This window comes from Sinohyriopsis cumingii, chromosome 15 (assembly GCF_028554795.1).
Source record: "Sinohyriopsis cumingii isolate HCF-2022 chromosome 15, ASM2855479v2, whole genome shotgun sequence".
Taxonomy (NCBI): Eukaryota; Metazoa; Mollusca; class Bivalvia; order Unionida; family Unionidae; genus Sinohyriopsis; species Sinohyriopsis cumingii.
Window position 1 is genome coordinate 80,593,732 of NC_142975.1, and position 27,943 is coordinate 80,621,674.

At 38.9% G+C, this 27,943-nt stretch overlaps 1 protein-coding gene across 1 annotated transcript; it reads right to left on the minus strand.

Moving 5' to 3' along the window:
• Positions 1–2,348: 2,348 nt before the first annotated feature.
• LOC149782163 (cGMP-dependent protein kinase 1-like) lies at positions 2,349–27,882 on the minus strand. The gene is made up of 5 exons (XM_089934838.1): positions 27,121–27,882; positions 23,721–23,884; positions 22,531–22,659; positions 5,336–5,450; positions 2,349–4,629 (listed from the first exon to the last, which is right to left on the minus strand). Exons 2-5 carry the CDS (start codon positions 23,870–23,872, stop codon positions 4,525–4,527), a joined length of 501 nt encoding a protein of 166 aa, XP_089790964.1. The 5' UTR covers positions 23,873–23,884; positions 27,121–27,882; the 3' UTR covers positions 2,349–4,524.
• Between the last annotated feature and the right edge of the window lie 61 nt (positions 27,883–27,943).

Below are 27,943 nucleotides of genomic sequence, written 5' to 3' on the forward strand. Positions count from 1 at the left end.
ACAGAATGTTCTCTTCGGATTGGATGCGGGCTGACTGAATTTTGTAACGCGTGTTTGGATTGGTCAATGAACTCAATCCGTTTCAATTCTTCCTCTACCTATAAATAAGCGCAGTTCACTGCATTGATTCACCTGTTCTCGGCGCCTCAAGATGTGGACCACAGTCGAATCATCCACCCATGTTTCTTCGATGATGTTTAGGACGGACATGCTAATGTATGTCCGAACCAAGTGGACAGTTGTCCACAAGTCAGACACTAGTCTGTGGATACGAAGAGTGTATGTGGAAAGACAAGGATGCCTCAAGAGGACTCTGATTTATGGCCCTGCAGTAAGACGCAGCTTAAGGACAAGAAGATGCCACAGATGCCCTTTATGTTAAGGGCATATTAACATAAATCCAAAGGCCCTTTCCAGGGCCACCCACATCTCTCGAAAAGAGACAGACTTTCAATTGCCTACCCCTTTTTTATTTTTTTATTTTATTTTATTTTATTTATTTTTTTAATTATTTTTTGTTAAAAAAAATAGAGAATCCTCCTTGTTTCAATTTTCGTATGTTCCCTTTTCATAGACCCATCAGGTCGGAACCCTATTAAAATAGGGTCCCGACCCTGTTCCATTTTCCCTTGTCACTCAACAGACCCAAGATTTTTTTTTTGCCATGTTCAATTCCCCTTGAGGCTAGAGTGACCCAAGACTTATTCCCCATGTTCAATTCCCTTTGAGGCCAGAGTGACCCAAGACTTTTTCCCCATGTTCAATTCCCCTTGAGGATAGAGTGACCCAAGACTTTTTCCCATGTTAAATTCCCCTTGAGGCTATATTGTCCCACGATTTTCCCCATGTTAAATTTCCATTGAGGCTAAACGTTCCCAAGGGGTTCTGTAATGCTAATTCCCATTGAGGCTAATGTATCCCACTTAACTACTGTCATGTAATGTAACAAATATACGATGCTGTATTGGTGACAACACATCGAATAGCAACAGGCCATGTTAGCTGAGTCACTACAAATTTTAATAATTGTATAAATGAAGCCTATCCTTTGTTGAATGTGTTTGGTTTTATGCATTTTTGATGGCATTATCACTGATTACTTAAATATATAATAGAAGGACCATACTCTTGAAACATTTTAAGGTCTGATCATACTGATGGTAAGAGAGAACGATGACGGTAGGAGAGAGAGAGAGAGAGAGAGAGAGAGAGAGATGTGCTCCAAGAATAACACACCAACATTATTTGTGTAGAATTTCGGTTGTTCCGTTTCTCAAAATACCGTTATCTTGGGGGATATTGGTATTTCGCCAAGCGGAACGAAACCAGTATAAACAAAAACATGTATATGCTATCAAACATTTATGTAGTTTTGCTTCTACCAAATTGTATGTCTGTATTGATTTTTTGTTTCATATGCATGTATAGGTGTAAATTAAGGAATGTGGTATGTATTTTAGTTACTTGTTTGCTTGGGGGCTTTGGTGGGCGGGTTTCACAATAAGTTTATATACTTTCATTTATATATATATATATATATATATATATATATATATATATATATATATATATATATATATATATATATATATATATATATAATGAAATAAGTTTGTTAATGTTATTAGTCAGTATTGTTAATATTTGTATGGAATTTCGATAAATACAATCTACAAGACACTATTATCGTCTAACCAATTTGTATTGTACCAAACGGAATTGTAGCAGTTTACACAAAGACATATATATATATATATATATATATATATATATATATATATATATATATATATATATATATATATATATATATATGGGGTGGGTGGAGGGTGGGTGCTGATATATTTACGTAAATGCATGTGTCGATTTGTATGAATTTGGGACGGTTTATATTCATGTATTTGTCTTAATGAATGTGGGTAGGTAGGTTATTGGTTGGTTGGTAGCTATCTATTGTTTATGTTGTCGGGAAGTATTAACATAATTTGTATGGATATTCTGTTATTCCGTTCCGCTTTGGCTAATGGTATTTCTCGGAAGGAACGGAACATGTATAAGTATTTAATGTAAAGTATGAAATTCCTATAAACAAAACTCATTAATAATAGAACTGAAGTTGAAGAATCACACATAGAAATATTGAGACATAATGTAAAATGGGCTCACATAGATTAATCTCATTATAGGAGTTATGGGAAAGAAATAATTTGAATAGACCAATGCATACAAATGAAGATTTTTATTGATTTTCAAAACACGGATATCGGCCAGGCTGTTTTAAATTTAAACCCAAACAATTATTATCAACAAAAATATCAAAAACAAAGCAAACAAATTAAAAAGCCGAAACAACCAAATAACAAAACATAGAAAAAAGTAATAGAGGAGAAAAGACATTAGTTACATAAAGTTCATAGCTGAAACTGGATGACCATGATAAAAAATACATTGGAAGAGCAGCTTCCCTGTGAGGATCCTTATAAGATGAGGATTCTCATATAACACTACCATATCTATTGTAAATTGAGGCGTACTCCTTGGGAAGTTTGCCATACAATTAAGGATTGTTATAGAAGTATGAATATTTCTGAACCTTTTGTGAGAAATGCCAATAATGGTATCACACTTTTTTATATAAACTGATGTAGGTTTTGCGAAATACTAGGCGAAGGTCATATGTCAGGAAATACATGGTTTCGTTACGCTCATTCACTTCCTTTTTCGTTCTATAGTTAAAAACAAACATAATAATGTTATTTGAGGTGTTATAAATAGCATCAAATTAAACAATATTTACTTTAACATTGCACTGAACATTTTACATGCAGCTAATAGTAAGGAAATGACTCCAAAATGAATCAACATACATTTTTTCAATGACCATGTAAGACCAAGGGGACACATTACCCTGGTTTTCCTGATGATGAATCCGGCTGCCAATTCAAGCCTTTAGAGTAAATTTACCAATCAGTAAATAACAGTTAGGAAACTCTCCAAAGCCAGAGTTCCACCATCCAAAATTATTTAGGTCACAGGGCACATATCTATCTCATGAATCACAGTGTACGACTCACAACTAATCAAAAAGGAGCTGAAGTCGTATTCTTTTATCATGATGAACACCGACTTTCTAAATGTACCGGTCGCAAATCTTTTTTAACAAATGTAACTTCGTTCACTACGGACAGAGCGTAATTGTACCCACGCGCATATTTCCAAAGGAAACAATAAACATTAGTTTAAGTGAGACTGAAACAAGAGAAACGAAGACTACATTCTCACGGGATCAAAGGCTAACCCAACTTTAGACCAGAGAACCGGACCAACTACTACAAAAGCAGACAGGGAGGCACCTAGAAATCTAACCGACAAGACAACTAATAAAGAAAATCAGATGCAGCTACCACAAACCGAGCACAAATCAACACTTCAAAGTATGGATGAACAGATTAAAGCCTAACCAAAGTAAAGCACAAGGAAGTACTATGATGCAATAAAAACAACAACCAACTAGATACTGAAACAGTGACACACAAACAAAAAACTAAAGCCAGCCCCTGTATAGCCAATTGCCTTCTGAAACGAGACCAGGGTTAAGAGAGGGGTGCAACCGAAACAGAGGTGAGAGAGAGAGAGGCACACACAAACACACCAACTGTAAAACAAAACAGATTTAAACTAAAGAAAGCAGCCTTGTATGATTTGTAACATCTACACCGAAGTAATATTTGAAACAAAAGCATATAAAGTAAAATTATAAAGTATGTCTACAAAAATGACTCCTGGTAAGAGTCAAAACTAATTAGAACCAGGAAAGGGGGAATGGAGAAGGAAAGATGACCAACATGTAAAATAAATGGAGGGAGGTGAGTAGGGAACCATACAACAACCATCATAGTAACCTCGAGAAAAAATTGTCACTTTAAATAACTATACCTTCATGGATGGAAAACAGTTTTTACGAAGGGACACCTCTCAAGTGCTAACCAAGCCACATATGCTTGGGATGGATTTTAAGGTGTCCACAAAAACAGGGTGCGCTTCCATAAAAATCAAATAGCATGTATGATTACACGGTACTCAGATTTCATTCACAAAATGAAAATAATATAAAATATTCAATTAAACGCTTGATCATCATCGTAAAATTTGAAATGTGTTAATTTAAAAATATAAAATGAACGATTAATGTGTTTGTTTTTGCCAACGATTGGTTTGTAATATGCATATATTTTGTATAGAGATATCAAGTATGTGCAACTCTCAGTGGCTGATGGCCATCACTAAAAAACGTCCAGCAAAATATTTCTTCACAGATGCTTGTAGACACTGTTGAAAATCATAACCCTTCACTCTGCATCTGATGTGTATGCTTCAGTGATTCTGCGCGTGGTAAGCTTTCTTGATAGACTCCAACATCAGGATTCAGTTTTAATCAATTCACTTGCTTCTCAGCTACTAAATTTATGTTTATCGGGCAAAAATATAAGTTGACAGATGTAAGGTGGGAATAGTAGAACTGATCTAAAAATCCGGGTCCCAGCTTGTTACGTCATCAATGCGTGGATAATCTGCTTCTTCTGTGAAGCTTTCACAATCGAAATTTTCAGTATCAACTGAGGATTCGACCTGAATAACGAAACACACATGGCTTGGGTTAATATCTAGTTAGAAAACGATCAACGAAGGAACAAAAAAAAATTAAAAAAAACATAAAAGTAAATAAAATATTGAGATAGAAAGACAAAAAAATCCCACAAAACAATGGCAATGGCCAAAATACGATTCACTCAGTTTACGATGATATTACTTGACGTGATGTACAAAAACCTCTCCATACATGCAGATATTGTCTTTTAGTGTAGATGTCGCAACAAGATAACTGGGACAAATGCCATATAAATGTAATGCACTGTATTAAATCATCTTATGGGAGACAGTAACGAAAATACAACTAAGCCGTTCATTTTTGCTGGTTCCAAATAATGTGTTTGTTTGCTTGTTTGTTTTTAACAACTGTAGTGTTAGCCGGTGCTTCAATATGGATATGCATCGGATGGCAATGAAGGTCCGATTGCCTCTTTTAATGGGCTGTTCCTAACTGGGGTTCTTAAATGAGTTGTATGAAGCAACCACGTAATCCAATATAGTTGGTATATCAGGATTAACAGCCAATCCACAGTAATTAATTATCCTGGAGTTTGTTTATTTCTGCATGTTGCTGTTTTTGTGACTTTGTTTGCTTGTTTGTTTGTTTGCGGGTGGAGACGAGCATGGTTCAGAAAATAAAATGGAATGGAGAGAGAGAGAGAGAGAGAGAGAGAGAGATTATAACCTTTGGAATAAAAGGTGGTTCCATTATTCTGCCTCGTAAGTCCTCCCAGTGAAATTCGTTAAACCATCCAATCTTTGGTATTCCCTGCGCGGTGGGGCGTTTGACAGGATTATTTCTTGAAAAGAAAGGAAAGGGAATAAAGGTAATGCTTGAATGAAATTAATCAATATATCAATGATGCAGAGGGCGCGTTGGTATTATAGGCATGTCTCTTTTGGTTTTAAATGTTTAAATGTTTAGTTATGAGTTTATTCATGAGCAATACCTTGTTATAAATATTAACATTCAATTATGTTCTACCCTGCACCGTGATACAAAAGACAAAAGCATTATATTCTTCCCATTCTTCTCATGTTACTTTAAGGAACAGTGCATTTTCTAAATATCTTGTATGAGAGAGATATTCAAAATTGTAAATATCGATATCTTTTTTTTTTGTTAATGGCAATAACGGAAAATGCTATCCTTGGAATCTGCAAGAGAATGGTTGATAATACTATTCTGATCAAGCACGAGTGAATATTCTACCGTTATCAGATTTGTGTCTATCTATCGAGAAAGACAGGCAGATAGGGACAGGGATAAATTCGGGATAACTTTCAAATCTCTATATATAGAGACAGACAGACAGATTAGATAACAACTGTAAAAGGAAAAATAAGACTATAATGAAATAGCTGCAAAATTCTTATTCACTTTGTCGTTGTACAGACACGTTTAGCTACAGATGTTCAACCTACACGTTATTTACGGCAAAAACAAGTGGCAAACATTTTGTTTTTCTCCACACATTTGAAGAAAAAGCAGCGGGGGGGGGGGGGGGGCGAATCGGACATTTTGTCCAAACGTCATTTGGTTTAATTAATACTTTCTGCACTCAGCGGATCCGGTGTCGTCAGCGCCCGGTAAAAAAAAACGACGTCGTCGACGCTGGGATCGTCCAAACGTCATTTGGTTTAATTAATACCTCCTGCGCGCCGATCCTAGCGTCGTCAGCGTCCGGTAAAAAAGCGCGACGACCGCGTCGATGTCATCGCCCCCCCCCCCCCGCTGCTAAGTGGCTACTTACAATTTAACCGAATATTTGGTCAAGTCCGATACGATATCGTGTCCGAGGATCATGTAAATTTATCGTTACAAATCCATGTGGGGTCGACTGAGCATGACTAAAAAAGTTTCGAAAAACATTAAAGTCCATGTCACCGCCGCACCATGTCTGCCAAATATTTCGTAGCGTGTGTGTATCGACGCCGTTGAACACAGCAAGAATATTACAGTTGTCTCTGATTACTTTTGGAATCTGAGTGTATCGTTGAGTGACATATATCACGTCAGTGTTTTTATGCCTGCCTCTGGAAAATATCCTAGCTGGGTTTTTTTGATTGTCTAACATAACATCATCGTACACGACTAGATTGTTAACGTCGCTATCAATATCATCGATATCTGGTGCATCATTGATATCTGTAATAAACTCAATAACATTTTTTTCAGCGATCGCTGATGCATTCTCGTTAAAATCTTTCAACACCTCGTAGCATGGTTGATCATCTACGCTAGGAGCAACCAAATACAACTTATCCCACTTCATCCATCTCATTATTAAATTGAGTAACAATTGCGTCTTGCCGGATCCAGATGGTCCGATGATAATCATCCGGATCGAGTTTGGTAACGCTGCAACATGCTTAACTGGTTCTCTTGTTTTAGTCGCCGAAAAATCAATTATATTCATATCTCTATACATAAATTATGGATCTATATTGTGTGAAGTGCAGAGTGCGTACTGGCACAAATGATATGACAACCGTTACAACAAGAAATAATAGATCGGCACTTACTGGTAAGTGTGTACAATGCGGTACAAAGAAATTTAGATTTATTTCTATTAGACCCGGGGATGTTTTAAAAAAAAGCGAGGAGGTGATATTGCAGCCAAGTTATCAAAACTCCCCGGAACACCGTGGGCAAAGTATCCAGGAGAAAAGCACCTCCCAGGATATAGCTACTGTAGCCCCGGAACACGATTAGATATCAGACTCGATGATCAAAATCAGCCCAAACCCGGTGAGTATCCAATAAACGCTATCGATAAGGCGTGTCATGCTCATGATGTTGCTTACTACAAAAGTAGCGATCTGCAACAGCGTCATATCGCGGACGTAAAATTAATTCACGCGTTAAATGCTATTCCTGATAAATCCTTCAAGGAAAAATTGGCCTCATGGTTGGTAAAATCGGCTATGAAAGGTAAATTAATGATTGGAAGCGGAGCTTCTCGCGCTGGTAATTGAAAACGCTAGCGTTTATAATAACAACATGGAATCCATCTATTATTCTCCGAGAGGATACTGGAAGGGGAAGGCCGCAATTGGTAAGCTTGCAAGCGCTGCAAAGGTAACAAAGGCCACTGCGGCTAATTGGTTATCCAGACAGGCTATATGGCAAATCTATCTACCACCGCCTAAACAAATCAACTTCTCGCGCTTTGATGTCAGCTTACCTAATGAAGTTCATCAAGCTGATATACTATTTCTGCCGCATGACAACAGTTACAAATACGCGCTAACCGTAGTTGATGTTGCGAGTCGATACAAACAAGCGGAGCCGTTAAAAACAAAGTCAGCAACTGAAGTAGCCGGTGCGTTTGAGCGGATTTATCGAAGAGGTCCTCTGCGCTGGCCAAATCTATTACAAGTTGATCCCGGTAGTGAATTTCGCGGCGCTGTTCTATCAACGCTGAAACATCATAGCGTCACGATACGACGAGGTCATACTGCGCTACATCGTGATCAGGCAAGTGTTAAACGATTCAATCGGACTCTTGCTGAACGGTTATTTGGATATCAGTACGCGAAGGATTTCATCCAAGAAAAACGATCTCGTGAATGGGTCAAAAGGTTGCCAGGCGTAATTGCCGCGTTAAATAACGATATTACCCGAGCAATCAACATGAAGCCCAGCGACGCGATTAAAAAAAAGTATATACCCGGAAGATTAAAAATAGATAGCGTTTCCAAGCCGATTCTCGGCGATGTTACCGTGAGATATTTGTATGAACCAGGAGAGCTTGAAGGCGGTAAAAAAAAGAGCTACTGATCCTATTTGGAGTGTTACCACACATAACATATCAACGATAACACGATCAACTGGTAGACCACCGATCTATAGACTGGATTCAACTGCCCCACAGCGGGGGTTTACACGCGAGCAACTACAAGTGATACCTGACGATACTCAATTACCCCCGCGTGGTCTTAACTAGCGCCGTTGCGTCTATTGCACTCAAGACAGGTTAATCTCACATTGTTTTTGACATGACCGAGACTGTTATCGATTCTGTCCACGGTAAATTGGCGAGCGTCTTTATCCGAATAACGCCAGCGCATTACACAATTACAACTCGCGCAGTGATTATTCTGTTGTTGTCGTAACGCAATTATTAATTCGGCATCAATATCAAAACGCCGCTGTTTTTTTTTATCCTGTTGGCGGTAACCCGAGAGTTTTCTATCAATGACGCTTGCATCGATGATGTCGTTGGTGACTTTGTCGCCGGCTTCGTCGGTGGCTTCGTCGATAACAATTCTTCGAAGCTGATTTATCCTCCGTACTCGGGACACTGCAAGATAGACTAGATTTGACCATTCGATGCGATTATCAACCATCCAAACAATTGTGTCCGTGATGGTTAGTCCCTGCGAGGAATGTATTGTTGTTGCGTATCCTAGCGTCCACGGGGATTTATCAGCATGTAGCGCGTCCTCGACGACGCTGATATCAACGAGCACGATATCATTCAGCACGAGAATTTGTTTTTTTGTCCCTGACGCTGTCGGGCCCGGGATTTCAACTTCAATGTTCTGCCGCCGTGTGTCCGCGGGTCTATAACATAACGGCACTGGACGCGTTGGAAACTTTTCCTTATGCAACGTAAACAACTTCCGCTGAAGTGTGTCTCTGACTATCTTTCTACTCGCTACAATCAAATCATTTGGTCTCCATGTTTCCCAGAATTCATTTAACGGCGTTTCCGGAATCACCTCGCGGATTATTTCACATTGAATTCTATCCGGCTGTAATCTGATTAATTTTTTAACCTCGCGCAGTTGTTCATCAAGTGCTCGGTAATCAGTATCGGTTTCTTCATAATAGTCCACAAAGCCCTTTAACCAATCATGTGGACCCTCGCCGACAAATGGTGGTGGTTGGCCATGGTCGCCACACATTATCACCGCTGTATTCGCGCGCAGCAACCACTCAAGAAACATTTGTAAAACATCTAACGAAACAGTACATATCTCATCCCAGATGATAACCTCAGGAATAAATTTTTCACCCATTCGATCAGGAGTCCACTCACCGCCGCTGTATCGAAAAAAGCTGTGATAAGTAACGGCGTCAACATTTCGTTGTTTTATCTCTCGCGCTAGTCTATGGGTCGGTGTAAGCACGATTATACTTGCCCGCGTTCGAAATAATTCAATTGCCCGAGTCGTTTTTCCCGACCCGCCACAGCCGCTTAAATAAACTGTTTTGTATCTACAAATTGGATCAGAACACGGTGGTGCATTAGACCATTCTGACAATTTATCACCGCGTAAGTAGTTGTTCTCAACGGTGACATCTGCTGACGGGGAATAATCGCGTCGTATTTCATTTTTAATTCTCCATGTACCCCAACTCTCGTCCGGACTAGTAAACTCGGCTATGTTTCCCTTATACTTTACGTCAATATAAAATGAATCAACGGCTACTCTAACCGCGGTGTCAGGAAATCTATTTATCATCGAGAATAAATTTATGCAAGCATAACCCAGCATAGACGCCCTCAAATGTGGATATGCCGGGCTGTCTCCATCGCTGTAAGTAACAACTGTACCCAACCTTGTTCCATTGGACAAGAAAGCTGTTTTACAGTTTACGTATTTATTTTTCTCCACTGCGTTCTTGATTACGAAATCATATTCTGCGTCATCTATAATCAGCCGTGAGCAATATCGTTTGTAGTCGCAGTTTTTTCCACCTTGTGTGAACTTACCAATTATTCTTCTACAGAGATCTTTTGCCTCTCTGTTTCGTTGGTTGAATATCTTTTTGGACCATTCGATGATATATTCCTCGTCGGCATCAATGTGTTTTCTGGACTCGTCAATTATGCTATCTAGACGCTCCGGTTCTGGTAACCAGACTTCAGTCTGCGCCCGGTATGATATAATCGCGTCACTGACAATCAACGAAACTAGCATTTCACAATCAATCATATACCGTAGCAGCGCTATTGGGAACCACTTCTTTTTAGCCATGTGTCTACCGATCCAAATATAGCAACAGCGATGAAGTCCTGCCGCGAATTCAAATGATACTACGCGAGCGAATCCGGTTAAATCAAAATCAGGCAGTGGTCCATTAATAGCAACACGAGTCATTTCATGTCTGGGGTGTCCAAATCGTTTAAAGTACTCAGCGGCGGATCTATACCCGAGAAAACTCGCTGGATAACAGGCAACCATATCAACGGAAATCATAGCGCCGCGGCTGTATTCAGTGTTCCATAGTCCACCGTGATAGTATTCCAAACAACTGGATTGTACATCCGGTAGAAATTCCTTGCGTGTTGGACTCCACGCATTTTTCCTTGCTGCAACATGAGCCGCAACCGATGGAATCGTAAAACAATTTGTTAGCAGTTGTTCATCATGCTCCTCAAATTCTATGACGGTTTTTTTCATCTTGTTGTGAAACGCTTCAGTGCGGTATAATTCACCGTTTGGTCTTACAAACTGATCAAAGGTATCCGCATCATTTTCAGCGCTGCGAAGTAACCACACTGATACAGGGTCGTTTTTACACAAACAAGCAATAGCATCAAATAGTTTCCTCTCCGCGAGAAAACCGTTCTCTTCCAGGAATTCCCCCGGGATATACTTTACTGTTCTATCCCGTGGAAATACTGTGATCGCGGGCGTCCACGCGTGTTCGTTATGATCAATAATTTTAATTGGGGCTCCCTTTGATTTATACTTTGATTCCTGTAATACTTCACCGGTTATCATTGTAACGGTTATTGGAAATCTCAACGACGTTTCTAATCTCGCTATGTCGCTGATGGTTGCTCCTCGCTCGCGCACTGTCTCCTCCCACTGGTTGATTTTGCTACGTCGTAAATCAGTCAATTTGTTTCCTCGACATGCATTTGTAAAATACTCTATTACTCGTTCTGCTACACAATTTATCCCCGTTGACTGTTTCATCGGCGCTAGTTTTCCGATATCAGGTTTCTTATTTAACGGGTATATTCCATAAACAACTGCTGTTTCAGGATACGCTCGTTCATAGTATGGTCTGTCAATTCTGGTTAACAGCCCCGGCTTGGAGTCGCGGCTAACAATAACTGTTTTCTTGTCGCTGAGAACTGGTTCAAATTTATCACGTATGATCCAATTACCTGATTTCACCCGGACAATGAATTTTACTCTGAAGAAATACTCGCTGGAGCCAAGTTGTGATGTTATCGTTGCCGCGCGTTTGTCGTTCATGGTAGCATCAACAACACCATCAATTCGAAATGTTGACCAACTATGAGATGCACCATCACGCTTGAATTCATTGATACAATCGCGTATTTTATTTAACAGGGTTCTATCGTTTATTAACGCTTTTGGTGTGTCCTTGAGGACTCTATCGAGATTGAATTTAATATTTTTCCAGGGCTTAATTGCTGCTAGTTTCTTGAACTCCTCCTCCATATAATTAAAACAAGTATTTAAATAAAAGAATATAGTATAATGAATCACTGCAAATGGTTGATGATTGGGTCGACAACCCCGTGCAATAAATCATGTAGAGGTGAATTCTGCGGGTATCATTTACAAAGCGTTCGTAATGGTTCTCTGGCCCCCTCCCGTGCTTGGTTTGCCACGTTGGGGTGCGTGGTAAATCACAATTATGTATCAATTGTGGCGGAAAGCGATACAGGGAGTTAAAACGCTATTATGACAAACGAATTAAAAACGCCGTCATTGACCCCACCGCTGACTCCGTCATGGACAAAATCATCAAAACTCCTCAAGACTACATTGAAAGATTTATAATTAAACCAAATAATGAATTAGACAAGTAGTATTATTATACAAATGGACGAAGAATTTCAGCCGCATCCTGTGCTCGTTAATTACGAGGCATCTCGCGACGGCGTTGTTAGAAACCACAGACTGAAGAAGCCGGTTGGTACTGTAAATAATCAGGGGTATTTGACATTTTGTGCCGGAAAGAAGAAGTATTTTGTTCACAGGGTGGTATATGAAACGTTTAAGGGGCCAATCGAGAATGGTTTCGTTATTGATCACATTGATTCTGATCGTCTAAATAATTCTCTTATAAACCTACAGTCCATTACTCAAAGTCAGAATGTCAAAAAAGGTAAAACAGGGAAGCACGCAAAAAAAGCAAAGAGCGTCAAATCGTTTGATACAACAACTCACGAAGAAAAAACTTTTCAGTCGATGAATGAAGCCAGTAGATACTTTGACATTTGTATCGCCTCAATACGAAAAGTAGCAGAACGAGTATATCAAACAGCAATCTCAAAAAGGACCGGACACAGAATTCATTTTCGTACACAAATATCAGCGAGTGACAAGGTCACCATGACGAATTGTCTGTAATACCTCTTTTATGTTTAAATGCTATCTATAGTAATAAATAACACACTGCGCGGGGTTCATTTTGTAAAATAATTTTTTTTTATTTAAAAATAAGATGTTTTATAAGAGTATGAATATCGAAGACATCAATAATATATTAACCGAGATTTCAAAATTAAAAAATCAAGGAATTGAATTATCTGATGGTCTCAACAGCGAAAAAATATTATCCGATTATGAGATTATTAACGAACAATCGAAACGGGGGCATTTTACCCTGGCCCGCGAGTACTTTTTTATAAAACGATTACAACATACGATTAATGAAAACTTGTACCACAATGACGTAAATGCATTCATTGGACTATTCACTGCCGTTGAAATAATACGAAAAAATCTTGGACGTGTTTATGAACGACGCCGGGAGATTTCTAGTAAGATCAAAAACATTAGAAGGATTATAGACGAAAACTCCGTGGAGCCCCCGATGGTATACATATCCCCCCCGCCACACTCGGCGGGAAATTAGAAATTGCGGAGCAATTGCAATAATGGTAGGCGAATCACTTACTACTCGGCTAGCCAGAGAGCGGCTAGCGGCGCTTAAAAAGTTCATACCGTTACGAGACAGGGTCCGAGAACAACTTCAAACGCGGCAGCAACTACAAACTGATTTTACTGTTGGAAGTGAACAACTCTTTGCTCCGATAACGAGTGCAACCAAGGATGTGAAAACAGCGATATACGGGGATATTCCCGACGAAGAAAGAAAGAAAAAGGCGTCACTGCTTGGCGTAGTTGAAAAGATAGCGGCTCGGACCGAACAAACAAAAAGGTCTTTAGAAACACTTCCTGCGAAAATAGCTGTTGCTACAACACGGAGGCCACCACCACTCGCTATAATGGACCCACAAGAACCTTATGTTACAATGGCCGACGAAGAAGAACTAGGTGCTACCGCAAGAGAACCAGAAGAAGAAATACCGGAAGAAATACCGGAAGAAATACAGGAAAAAAAAGAGAAAGGGGGGAATATACCCCGTAATGTACTTAAAAAGGACACAATAGATAAAATTAGAGGCCTCAGCAGGGAAGAATTAGTTAATTTTACTGTCACAAATTTTGCTAAGAGCACACGAGATAAGAAGCATATCAATAGCGGTTACGAGGAAAATGTAAGGGATATAAAGGATTGGGCAAGAATGTTGTATTTAGCGAGTAAACATGAGAATGCGGTACCACGTGGTGATCCCGATTACAAAGCATTCCTCGATGAGGTTAGAAGTGCAAAACCAAAAAAAGGAAAAGGATACAGCGGTGTGGTTGAAAACGCTTGTCCTGATAGTGTTCTCAGTGATATATCACGGCTGGAAGTACTAATCGGAGGAAAACGAGCCGGAAATAACTCTCCGGAAATAATCAATGAGGCCGCTGATATTTGCAAGCGGTTATTTGCAGGCGGTATCATGGACATTAATGCATATCGAACGCTCATAGACGAGCTCGTGGATGATTAATTGGAAAACTGGTGTTTTTATAATAAAGATGATCATACACTACAACCATGATAAACCAGTACTCGTCTACGTGGTAAACTCGCGATTGCCTGTTTACCGCGCGTACTATGGAGATGGTCTCGGTAATACCATTGCGGGGTTATTTACAAGAATGGCTCCAAAAGTGGCACCGTTAGCCAAACAATTAGGAATGAAGGCTATTGATGTTATTCGTGATAGGGGTATTAGTGCTATTGGAGATGTTGCCGGAAAGGCGTTTTCTGCAGCAAAGGACAAACTAATGTCGTTGGTGAGAAAAAGAAAACAGAAACCACCGGTGATGCCATCAACGACAGTGATGCGTGCAAATGTCAGTAAAGTAATAAATAACGCCGTGGAAGAAAAATTAGAGTCGTTGGCGGCTCAGTCATCCACCGATGCAACAACCAACGCGCTCATGAACGCGATAGCGGGAAGTGGCCTTAAACAGAATTCAAAGAATTTACGACGAAGACGACGTTAATGAATTGCAATTGAAAACATCAACATGATAAATAATAAAATGTTTGCGCGAACCGCTGATCCCGCGTTTGATATGGACGCCCCATTGCGCAGGGATGATTCTGTCCGTGATTATCAATATTATTCTTATCATGCAACGCAACCGAATCTACGATCGCGAATTGAACTTCAAGTCCAAGATACCAGTAAATACTTTTTGCCGTGTGAAGCGTTTATCGAAATCGAAGGGGAACTTGTAACAAATGCTGCCGATAATGCACCATACGACAACAACCCGACTATCCGAGTTGGTTTCGTCAACAACGGCGTAATGGCGTTATTTGAGAGCGCAAAATATCTCATTGACGGGCGAGAAATTGAATCAATAGAACGTGATGTTGATGTTGCAACGACGATAATCGGGCTAGCGAGATACTCAGATGATTATGCAAGGTCGGCTGGTCCGTCTATGATGTTTGCGAAGGATATTACCGATAACGCTGAACACAACCAGTTTTCTAGGGTAAAGGCAGCACATGCCGCCTCGGCTGATCCAGCACCGGCCGGGTATGTAAGACCAGTTGGGAATTTTGATGTCATAAATGTTATTACTGCTTACAATCTAGGGTTTGCAACACGAGTAGGGATGTTGCAAGGACAACGCCGACAGTTTTCATGCGCGATTCCACTGCATCATATATTCGGATTCTGTAGAAACGTCAGAAAAGTCATCTATGGGGCTAAGCATACAGTAGTACTCGTGCGAAAGGGCAATGATAATGATGCAATCTGGCATGATGCTGGTGTTGCCGACGGTAAGGTCAATATAAAGAATATAGTATTGTGGATGCCAGTAATGACCCCATCAATCACCGCAGAACAGCGATTACTCTCATTCATGGAGACAGGTGGTAAATCACTGTTGAGTTGGCTTACAGTAACCACTGATGCTAAAGAGGATAATATGGATGGTATATTTACATGGCACCTGGCATCCAAACAGGGTGTTTCAGCCCCGTGTCATATATTTGTAGCGCTATAGAATAAGGCGCGATTAGGTTCCCAAGAACGCAGCCATATGATATTTGATCAAATCGGTGTCAATGAGGTCTCGTTGAGAATAAACGGACAGCAGGAACCATCCGAGGATATACAACTCAATTACGGGGGTAACCAGATTGCACGCGTGTATCATCGATTGCTGTCGTATATGGGCCGCGATCAAAACGTCGATACCGGTTTACAAATATCGCAACTTGATTTCAAAAACCTGTATCCGATTTATTACTTTTCGCTGAAACATCTCGATTTAACGAGACAATCCGTCGTTGATATACACTTCCGAGCTCGTGTGCAACGTCCTGGTGGTATTGCCGAATATAGAGCGGTTGCTGTCATTCTCAGCGATAAATCAATGCTGCTAGAAGGTGTTGGTGGACGAATGAGAATCGTTGATGCGCCAGTGGAAAACATGTAATTGAAAACACAAACGCGTTTACACTAAAATGTCGTATAGTGTTGTCGGCGTTACACTAACTGATGGTCAAGTCAAAAAATTACGATCAAAGTCGGCTAAACAATGCGGAACCACAATAACGCTGAAGCCGTCGCAGATGGCAGGTGGTAATCATAAGATATCGTTGACGGCGCGTCAAATAAAACATTTCAATGATGCGATGAAGAATAAAAAGGGTATTCAAATAGATTTCTCGGCCGCAGCGATTAAAAACATGGAAAAGACCGGTGGGATATTTCCGCTGTTAGCTGCGATTCCAGCGTTGATTGCTGCGGCCGCACCAGCAGTGGCTAAGGCGGCGGCGTTAGGAGCCGTTGGTACCGCGGCGGGGATGGCATTGAAGAAGGCAACCGGGAAAGGCTATAAAAAAAACCGATCCGTGGCCGGAAAGGGTCTAAGACTACCGGGAACCCCGTATTCATGGTACTCGGGAAAGGGTCTAAGACTACCGGGAACCGTTTATTAACGCAAGAGTCAATGACTCCTATGTCTAATTTTGATTTAATAGACGCCGCCGACGCGTTAGCGATAAGAAACTTCAGGGGTGTTTTTATGAGGGATCAATTACCGGCGGCACCAAGGAATATTGAAACAGACATAATTAACCTCGATGGGTCCTCCGGAGCGGGAACTCATTGGGTTGCGTACTCGATTGATCCGCGTGCGATCGTCTATTTTGATTCATACGGGTTAGCCCCGCCGAACGAGTTCATGCGGTATATCCGGGCTGTTCAGCCCCGGTTTTTTATTCCACGCTGCCAACACAGCAATTAAGTGACCCACCGATATGTGGCCGTGAGGTATTGAACGTACTCGCGGCGATTTCATCATCGCGGAAACCACCTCATGTGGTTGTAAACGAATACACTAGTGGGGTCGTAGAGGCCCGGCGGGTTAATTAAAAACACCGTTTTTTTTTACAATAACGATGATTGATATTTGGGGACGACCTATTTCGGCGCTGAAAGAATCCACGGAAACGCCCGCCACCGATGACATAAAAAAACTAATCGAGGATGAAATCGCCGATACGTTAAACTTAACCAGTGTTGACCCAGGTGAAATAGTTGTATTTCAAGACCGCCAGGGTAAATTGAGATCCAGTAATGTGTCGCTGGATGACATTTTAACACGACAGCGTGATGCCGCCGAGAACGCTATCGCGCTGTATACCAGCGACGGACGACTCAAACCGGGTCAACATTTATCGACGATAACATTAATCCAAGACGGTTTTATAAGGTTAGATAGATCGGTGACCGAACTTGACGCGCAGGTGAATAAATCTGTCACCGAGGTAAAAAAATCTGTCACCGATATACAACTCACTACCGCTAGTTTTTTTGGGACCCCGACGGTAACCGAACCGAATCTTGCGGGGATAAAAACTACTATTTCGGAGTTTACAACGCTGTCGGGCCAATTTTACACGTTACGAAAAAATGTTAACAGGATCGATGACAACTTTGATAAATTCTTTGGTAAAAAAAATACCAAGCTGGATGAGATTACAACAACTATAAATGATATCACTGCGTATGGACAGGAAATAAAAACAATCAAAGCTGATGTTGCAGCGAACAAAAAAAATGTGGACGCAAATGGACAGGAAATAGTAACGCTCAAAACTGATGTTGAAGCGAACAAAAAAATGTAGACGCGTATGGAGGGGAAATAAGAACAATCAAAACTGATGTTGCAGCGAACAAAAAAAGTATGGACGCGTATAGAGGGGAAATAAGAACAATCAAAACTGATGTTGCAGCGAACAAAGGGAATATAGACGCGTATGGAGGGGAAATAGGAACGATCAAAACTGATGTTGCAGCGAACAAAAAAATGTAGACGGGCATACACAGGAAATAAAAACAATCAAAACTGATGTTGCAGCGAACAAAAAAAGTATAGACGCGTATGGAGGGGAAATAAAAACAATCAAAACTGATGTTGCAGCGAACAAAAAAAGTATAGACGCGTATGGAGGGGAAATAAAAACAATCAAAACTGATGTTGCAGCGAACAAAAGAAATATAGACGCGTATACAGGGGAAATAGGAACGATCAAAACTGATGTTGCAGCGAACAAAAGAAATATAGACGCGTATACAGGGGAAATAGGAACGATCAAAACTGATGTTGCAGCGAACAAAAGAAATATAGACGCGCATACAGGGGAAATAGGAACGATCAAAACTGATATTGTAGCGAACAAAAAAAGTATAGACGTGCATGAACAGAGAATAGGAACGATCAAAACTGATATTGTAGCGAACAAGAATAATATAGACGCGCATGGATGGAGAATAGAAACAGTCAAAACTGATGTTGCAGCGAACAAAAGAAATATAGACGCGCATACAGGGAAAATAGAAACAGTCAAAACTGATGTTGCAGCGAACAAAAGGAATATAGACGCGCATACAGGGGAAATAGAAACAGTCAAAACTGATGTTGCAGCGAACAAAAAAAAGTATAGACGCGTATGGAGGGGAAATAGGAACGATCAAAACTGATGTTGCAGCGAACAAGAAAAGTATAACCGAGAATACACAGGAAATAAATACACTCATTACTAAGGTTACAGCGAACAAAAAAAGTATAACCGAGAATACACAGGAAATAAATACACTCATTACTAAGGTTGCAGCGAACAAAAAAAATGTAGACGCGTATGGAGGGGAAATAAGTACACTCATTACTAAGGTTGCAGCGAACAAAAAAAATGTAGACGCGTATGGAGGGGAAATAAATACACTCATTACTAAGGTTACAGCGAACAAGAATAATATAGACGCGTATACACAGGAAATAGGAACGATCAAAACTGATGTTGAAGCGATTAAAGACAGACTACCTAGAATGACAGAGCAACTCGAAAAAATGAAAACACCTCATGGGAGCATCGGCAATAGCGTATACACGGTTCAATACGGATCATTCGATTGGACTCCTACGCGTAATGCAATAGATATCACCGCAATTGTTAAGGGCATTTATCGATTGACATTGATTTCGGCGATGCAGTTCAGTATATAATCGCCGAGTTCATCTGGGTTTAACAATACAATATCAACAATCATTGACAAGGATACAATCGAACGGTTTATAATTAAAGCCGTTGATAGCAGTCTATTTAGGGCAAACATCACATGGTATGTGGAATTTGTAGTGGATCTAAGTGAGTAATTGAAAACACTAGCTCTTTTAAAATAAAATGACCACCAGGGTAATTGAATCAGAGGTATCACCGACGTCACATCAATATCGATTCGATACCGCAAAAGAATTCTCCGCGAGCTTAAAAACGCTTTCCGAACAATACCGCGCAAAGATAAAAAAATACCGCCGAAAAATAACCACCATCGACGTGGCCGTGTACTCGGTGTCCGGTATAGTAGCCGGTACCGGTGTCATTTTATCCACGGTGACCATGATGGCCCCGATCGCTGTTCCAATCGCTATCTCCGCGGCGACAACAATTGCTGTAGTCGCCAACGCAATCACTAGAAAGATATCATCGTGTTCTCAGAAAAAACTCAACGAGTATACAGTAAAACATCAAATAGTATCCGACGCGTACTCGAAATTATCCGGGTTGATCTCGTTATCGATCGATAATTCGTTCATATCCGATGTTGAATTCTCCACGATGGTCCAGTTGTATGGCTCCGCGATGTCAAAAATCGAAAATTTTCAACTGGAAGCCGGAAACCACGTCGCTGAAACCACTTCAATGGGCTTAAAACATTCTTCTGAAAACAAGCAAGTTGTTAATATTCGGTGTTGAAATTAAACACTAAAAACAGCGAATAATAATAATGTCGCTGAACCCCGAAGGGTTTCAATTACTTCCACAGATCGCGGAGAACACCACTCCGGTACAAACAAGTATGATATCGATAACATCAACGAAACCCGAATTCAGTGTAAACTTCCCATCACCGGTTCCAGTGAAGGAAATAGCGCTGGCAAAATTGCGAGTATATCACAGTTGGCCTAATATCCGAGCGGACGCATTTAACGGACAACAACCTAATAACTCGCTGGTTTTTGCATGGACAAATAAACCCGATGGGACCCGAGACTGGAAGGAGGTTACAATACCAACTGGGTCATACCAAATAGAACAAATCAATAAAGAATTTCAACGCAGGATAAAATCGATCACAGGAAAAGAATCAAAAATCGCTATTACGGTTCATGAACCGACGTTATCGTCGACGATTGAAATAAGCACACCGGGGTATATGGTTGATATTTATAACAGTTCAATAAGAACAATACTAGGATGGCCTAAGAATCCACCTCATGAAATCCCCGCGGACTTGCACACGAATGCGCAATCGTATCATGGAATTAATCCCAGTTATCAAGATGATTTGTCTATTATAAAAAGAGCGTTATTACCCAGTAGGTTTATATTTCAAAACAGGAATACCATGCAATGGTATTTTCCGTATAAGCAAACTCCTGAATCATCCGCCGTGGTCACAGTTGGTTTAAATGATATCACTGGTGCGTTTGCCGAGATTAATCGTAATTACCAATCACAACTAGAACAGCTACGGAAAACGAAAGCACGAAAACACGTTGAGGTGTTAAACCAACTTATATCAGACATGGAATATATCAATGAACGAATCGTTAAAACAATATCCGCTAACAGCGATGATAATAAACAAAAATTCCTAACCGAGTATAATATCACAGAAGCCAATTTACCCGATTTCAAGTTTCCAGGATACAACGCACCAGAACTAAGAAAATCTCTTAATGATTTTCTCGCCCCATCAACTATCCTCAGACACGATAACGGAGAGGGTGGTAGGCATATTGCTCCATACAACGTAAATATCGCATCGGTGATAGCAATCAATCTAGTGTGTGATGTTATCGAAGGGAGTTACCAGGTGGATACCAAGCAATCAAATCAGGCTCAACAGGGGTATATCCTTTATTCATTTTCACCAACAGCCCCTCCGGGATTTTAAATAGTTGAGAGTCCGATTAATCCGGTCTATATGCGATGCCATAATCGGTTTTTAACGAGAATTAATTTTAGACTTACCGATCAGTCAAATAACCTAATTGATCTACAAGAGGAGGAGTTAGTGATCACTCTGTTTATAAGATCATTGTAACTCTTAGCAGCAGGGGGGGCGATGACATCGACGCGGTCGTCGCGCTTTTTTACCGGACGCTGACGACGCTAGGATCGGCGCGCAGAAGGTATTAATTAAACCAAATGACGTTTGGACGATCCCAGCGTCGACGACGTCGTTTTTTTTTACCGGGCGCTGACGACACCGGATCCGCTGAGTGCAGAAAGTATTAATTAAACCAAATGACGTTTGGACAAAATGTCCGATTCGCCCCCCCCCCCCCCCCCGCTGCTGAAAATCTATGGTGAATTTTACAGTTCCATAAAAATTTAAAGTCTAGTGCTTCATATATTGTGATATGGTCAACCGTGTTTTCCCCTTTTTCAAATTGTCTAGAAGCAAATGAAAGCATAGATATATAGTTTCAAGTATACAAACACTGAAACCCGTGCGGCAGAGTTATATATCTACAGAGGTGAGATAAGAGAATCCTTAACTGGTGCACCGCTCTCATTTTCTCGGACTTACCTAGTTATTAATTTATTTTCTTTGTATCATATACCAGACTCCAGAGATAATCTTTAAATCTGTGCTTTAGAAATGTGTTAATTTAAAATCGAGTAGGTTTTATTTGTGTGTGCTTGGAGGTTAGACGTTTGTTGTCTTCGTTATGTTCTCGGTGCCTATATTAATCAGACTATATCCATCGTTCAACTCCTTTGAAATAGCATTTCTGGTATATAGCTAGTACGTTGAAATCAAAGACGAAAATACCTTCTTCCTTGTATAGTTTCCATATAAAACCTACAGTGTTCCTATGTCACTTCAGTGGACAACAGCATCGATCCCTTTCAGATATGTGAAGTTTCCGAAAGAGACCTTCAGAAATGTTTTTTACATTATTTACAAAGACATCAGCATCTCTCCTTCTTACCTGCATAATTTTCGTATGAAATCTTCAGCGATCTTTCTAATTTCGGTTGGGAAGACAACATCATTGATCCCCTTTATGATATTATTACATATCTGCATGTCATTATCATCCTTGTCTGCAAATAAGGAGCTGGAAGAAGAAATACAATTGTTGAAAGATACACAACTTCATGTGCTGACTAGGTACTTCTAAATAGGTACAGAAAGGATAACCTAAACAGACAGAAAGCATAGCACAATCAATAACTCCTAAGGATCAAGTAATTTTCGATCTAGACTTGAGGTACAAGCCAATAGATATATGTTGAAATGCTTTAACCAAGAATTATGTCTCCATCACGTGTCTTCTTTTTCTTCTTCTCTGAGTTATCTTACATAATGGAAATAAATTAGCACATGCTAGAAACAGAGACTGTAAATATTTCACAATTGGATTTGTGAAGGCATAAATGATTGTACACGATGTCACAGGTTAAATACGCGTTTACCATTTGCTGCATCCGATAACGGTAACTGAAAATGATTACTGACAGATGCATCCGTCAAATGACTAGGTAGAATATAAAGTAGTGCATGCGATCAGCATTCACAATAACACAACTACTATCTTTTGTCCGAAGTAATTTTGCTGTAGTTGTCTCTGTTAAGTACCAACAACGCATTAGATACAGACGCATACACATTCTCACATTACGTATTAATTAGTACTATTGCATGACTGTATTATTTATCATTCACGGAGTATAAGTTTAATCACAGCCGTTGTATTATATTTTTTAAAATAATTTATATAATGTATGAATTAAAGTTTAGATTTTTCTTTAGGTTAATACAAAGTCGGTATAAATTAACTTTTCATTTAAATAGCTTTTTAGTTTTAGTTTATTCGTTACTTTCGGTTCAGATATAAAAGATGTACGTTTATGTCAAAGAAAGGCGTAGTTAGACAACTAGATTCTCTTTTTATGTATTAAATATATTATATTTTTTATATGAAGATGCGTAACTTAATCATTCTTACATGATCGAGGCAGCTGTAACTGTTTTGACATGTGCGCTATTGCGAATTCAGCTGTATAAAAACACCAGAGGCTCGCGTACTGTTTAAATGCATGTATTGCAGACACAGGCGAGTTTTGGTGCACATCAAACCGTTTATAATTCCCGTACACAGTGTTTGTCAATTCTTACCGTCCAGAAAGCATAGCAAAAACAAGAACTCCCAAGGACCAAATATCTGCCGCTGTGTTGTGTCCCTTTTTTAAAATGGTCTCAGGGGCTATATAATCTGGCGTTCCACATAGCGTCTGCGTCTTTTTTCCTGGTCCCACCTTCTTGGCCATACCAAAGTCAGTCTATTGAGAGAAAGCAACGCATAAAATGGTATGTGTTATATGTAGCTGAAAAGCGGAGTGTATTCGGAAAGTACTTAGTAACCTTAACTTGACAATTATCCACCTTAAGTAATGACAGGTGAAATGTTTACCGAACAAACCCATGAGTGAGGATGGGGATGATCTATCACTGATTAACCGAATGCGATTTACATCAATCCGACATGTGTTGCAAATTATTTATCTAAACGTTTTACAAAACCGCTGTTAATTTGCGTATGACACTGGGAACTTAAATTAGGACTATGAAAAAAAAGTTGCGAATCTATGGAAGAAAAGGACAAAACATATTAGATAATGTTTTCTCACCACATAAAGAAATAATATTTATTATCAAAATGAAAGAATGAGAAACCAATAATAAGAGCGCGATGTATAAGATTCAGTTTTAACGTGTCATACAGACACGAAAGGCTAACTGAGCAAGGCCACAAGTTCATCAATGTTAGAATATGCCTTCCACTGACATAAAATACAAAACAAAGTTTGGTTAGAGAATGTTATTAATGGAAAGTTGAAGGCAATTATTTACGGAAATGAAACCATTTACGAATATTGACTAAAGGAATGCTGTATATTTCATTCATTTTTCTACATACTTGATGAAATCCAATACATTCATTATAAGGCTAGAATTGGGTTTGAAGCACATCAGATTCATGTGTAAAGATTACAGTTTAAACATGTATGGTGCAAATTGTTGTTGACCTGTACTTATCAAGGGAAGAATCATTATTTGAATACCATTCCACTATAACAATCAAGACATGGGTTGCCACTACCATAAGGCGACATAAAAAATATTGAACAGGGAAACAATCCAAGTATCTCAAGTCTATTTGTTCCACATGTGTATCATGTATTCTTTGTTGGGAGTGGTGAAATATCTTAATCGGTTTGGGAATTATGTATTCTTTGTTGGGAGTGGTGAAATATCTTAATCGGTTTGGGAATTATGATCTGCCAAAGAAATATATTTAGGAACATGCAGATGAAGTAAGTGATAATGACATATTTCCACTCCTCATTATCACATCGGGGATAGGAGAGAACAAACAAAAACATGAAGTCATCTACATTCCCTTCCAGGGCAAATGTCTGCTAGAAGACATAATTATTAATCATAGATTTCATTGATAGGACATTCCTATCTACAAAATATACAGGAAATTGATTAGGAGTATGTGTTATGCTCCAAAAATGGATGTGATTGATGGATGAATGATCTGACAATTGGAGTTAAATGTTCAATTGATTTAATAGAAGAAGTTTGATTATAGAACTGTACCGTTATAACGCTTGTCCATTAAGTGTTACATAAACGTATTGGACAAGATCTTAGTGTCAAACCCCTGCAACTAACTTGGGGATAATAGACGTCATGACAAATAAATTAATGAAAACATTACAATACTAAGACTTTATATTTGTGAAATGCAGAAGATACAACCGAATTATTATTCTGGGATATTTACCAAAGATCATTCATATAACTCAAACGACTTTGGAGTTGTAATTCGGAAAGGTCTTTATAACCAATAAATGTATCAACAGACTAAATTGCCGAAAGATTTTACAAATATTGAAAATCAAGCACTGTGAAAACCATAAATCAGATATGAGCCACTAGTCCAAAACGTGTTCCAAGTTTCTTAGAAATACATCGATCTTTTACGATATACTCTGGACCTTAGCATTGACAAAGAGGGTGTACATGGAGACAAACGGACAAAGCGTTAGCTACATACAAGGTTGTGGTGGAGTGGCAGTGGGGAAAAGGAATAAAGCCGAACAACAAAATGTTCATGCTCTTTATTTAGTGTGTCGTTTATATTTATCACAACAGCAAATTCATATCAACTCGTGATATATATTAAGACAGTTATAATGATCATTTCAAATTCGATCCGACATAAGAATGTAAACTGCCACAGTGAATGGGGATAGTATAAGTCATAACTTTTTGGGAGTAAAATCAAGATATATTCATAATGGTCTCACATTTCCTCTGTAGTCCAAGCGGACGTATTTGAGAGTAAAAAGATCGAGGTATATATACCAGTTTTACATATGTTCTGGAGGCCAAGAGTACGTATTTGAGAGGAAAAATGTATAGGGATACATATAAGTTTTGCATATGCCCTGGAGTCCAGGAGTACGTATTTGAAAGTAAAATTAGAGGTAATATATTATTTTTACACTTCCTCTGTAGCCCAGGAGTATGTTTTTGAGCGCAAAATATAGAGATATTCTTATGTCACTTGTTTAGGCTCGAATAAACAGTAACAGAAGAAAGAGTGAAAACAACAATTAGAAAAATACAATAATTTATTTCCCTGGAAAAATTCTGTAAAAATAAAAAAATATGAACTTACTGTTTTATAGAATCAAATCCAAAAATAATCCGAGAATTCTCAAAAAATAAAACTTTTGAAGTCATAATAACAAAATGTTCTACTGATTTCACGTTCGAATCCCGACGAAGAATCCAATATGGAAGATGATGACGTGTGCTACAATCTGTAGTGTTGAAATCTACAGTTACTCCAAGAAGTAAAATTTATCACACCGGTTTTGGAAATCCAAATTAAATTTGTAAGCAATGTCTTTTCAAACCTTCTGTGTGAGCACTCCTCAAAATATTTCCAGAGAAAAAAATTAATTCTTTTGAAATCTAACTGACCTGAAGAAAATTATAACTCAAAATCTGGCTTCAACAAAATAACTTAACGTCAGTGTAAAAAGCCCAAAACTGAGAAATTTCTCTCTGCGTATCCTTATTAAAAATAATGGATGCACAGTAATGGAAAAACCGGAATTGCGAAACACAGGGCCACGTGACCGTGTTTACATGTAAAAAAAAGGTAACGTATACAGAATATGACCTTGATTAGATAACTGGTTTTAATCTAAGAATAAAATAAAATAAAATTGTTTACAACTTAAATCATAACCTTGACAACAAACAATAATTTTAAAATAAAAATAGAACTTATTTACATGTTTGCTACTACTTTTGAATCAAGGTCAGGTTCCTGGTCAACACCTTGTGTTTACGAAAGAATGATTCCGGTCAACTGATTTTCTGGAAAAATATCATCTCCAGTGAATAAATTTACATTATAACAGCATATAATAGAATACAAAATTTAAAACTGACAAACAAATAAATCAGATATACGTAACAGTATACATACCAATTTTGCATATCCTCTGGAGTCAAAAAGTACCTATTTGAGGAGAGTACAAATAATAGCTGTCAGAATAATAAAGGAATTGCTTGCTTGTCCTTTTTAAAGGAATTTTAAACCCAGTACACACAATATCAAGTTTAATAAGAAGAAGCACATGAAGTTGTAAAGTGAATCTTGTTGTGCTAGTAAACGTACTAGTAACAATACTACATGGTTAATTCCCAAAGATATGCATTAATAATACCCTATTTCCCACCACTGATTTTGTGATCTCTAAAACCTGATGTAGCAACAATACTACATAGCTCTCCACCAAACCCATGTATTAACAATACCCTATTTCTAGGCATTGATTTGTTTTCTTCAAAATCTGATGTAGTAACAATGCTACATAGCCTTCCACCAAACCCATGTAGTAACAATACCCTATTTCTAGGGCACTGGTTTTGTGATTTCCAAGCCTGATGTAGTAACAATGCTACATAGCCTTCCATCAAACCCATGTAGTAACAGTACCCTATTTCTAGGCACTGATTTTGTGATCTCAAAGCCTGATGTACCGGTAGTAACAATACTACATAGCTCTCCACCAAACCCATCTAGTAATATTACCCTATTTCCATGTGACATTGTAAAGCAGAGTCTGTGATCTCCAAAATATGATGTAGTAACATGCTAAATTGTCAATCACCAAATTTGTGTAGTAAGATTACTTTATTTCTAGGTCACATTGTAAAACTGATTGTCTTTATTTCCAAAACTTAATGTAGAGATAATACTAAATTGTTCATTTAGTTGTATTACCCTATTTCCATTTAACAGTGTA

Bases quoted from the DNA above. Each gene is read 5' to 3' on its own strand.
- LOC149782163 (XM_089934838.1), bottom strand. From the start codon at position 23,872: ATGGCCAAGAAGGTGGGACCAGGAAAAAAGACGCAGACGCTATGTGGA. The intron at 22,660-23,720 runs GTAAGAATTGAC...TTCTTCTTCCAG, and splicing joins TTTGCTATGCTTTCTGGACG to CTCCTTATTTGCAGACAAGG. The intron at 5,451-22,530 runs GTAAGAAGGAGA...TTTCTTTTCAAG, and splicing joins TTCATACGAAAATTATGCAG to AAATAATCCTGTCAAACGCC.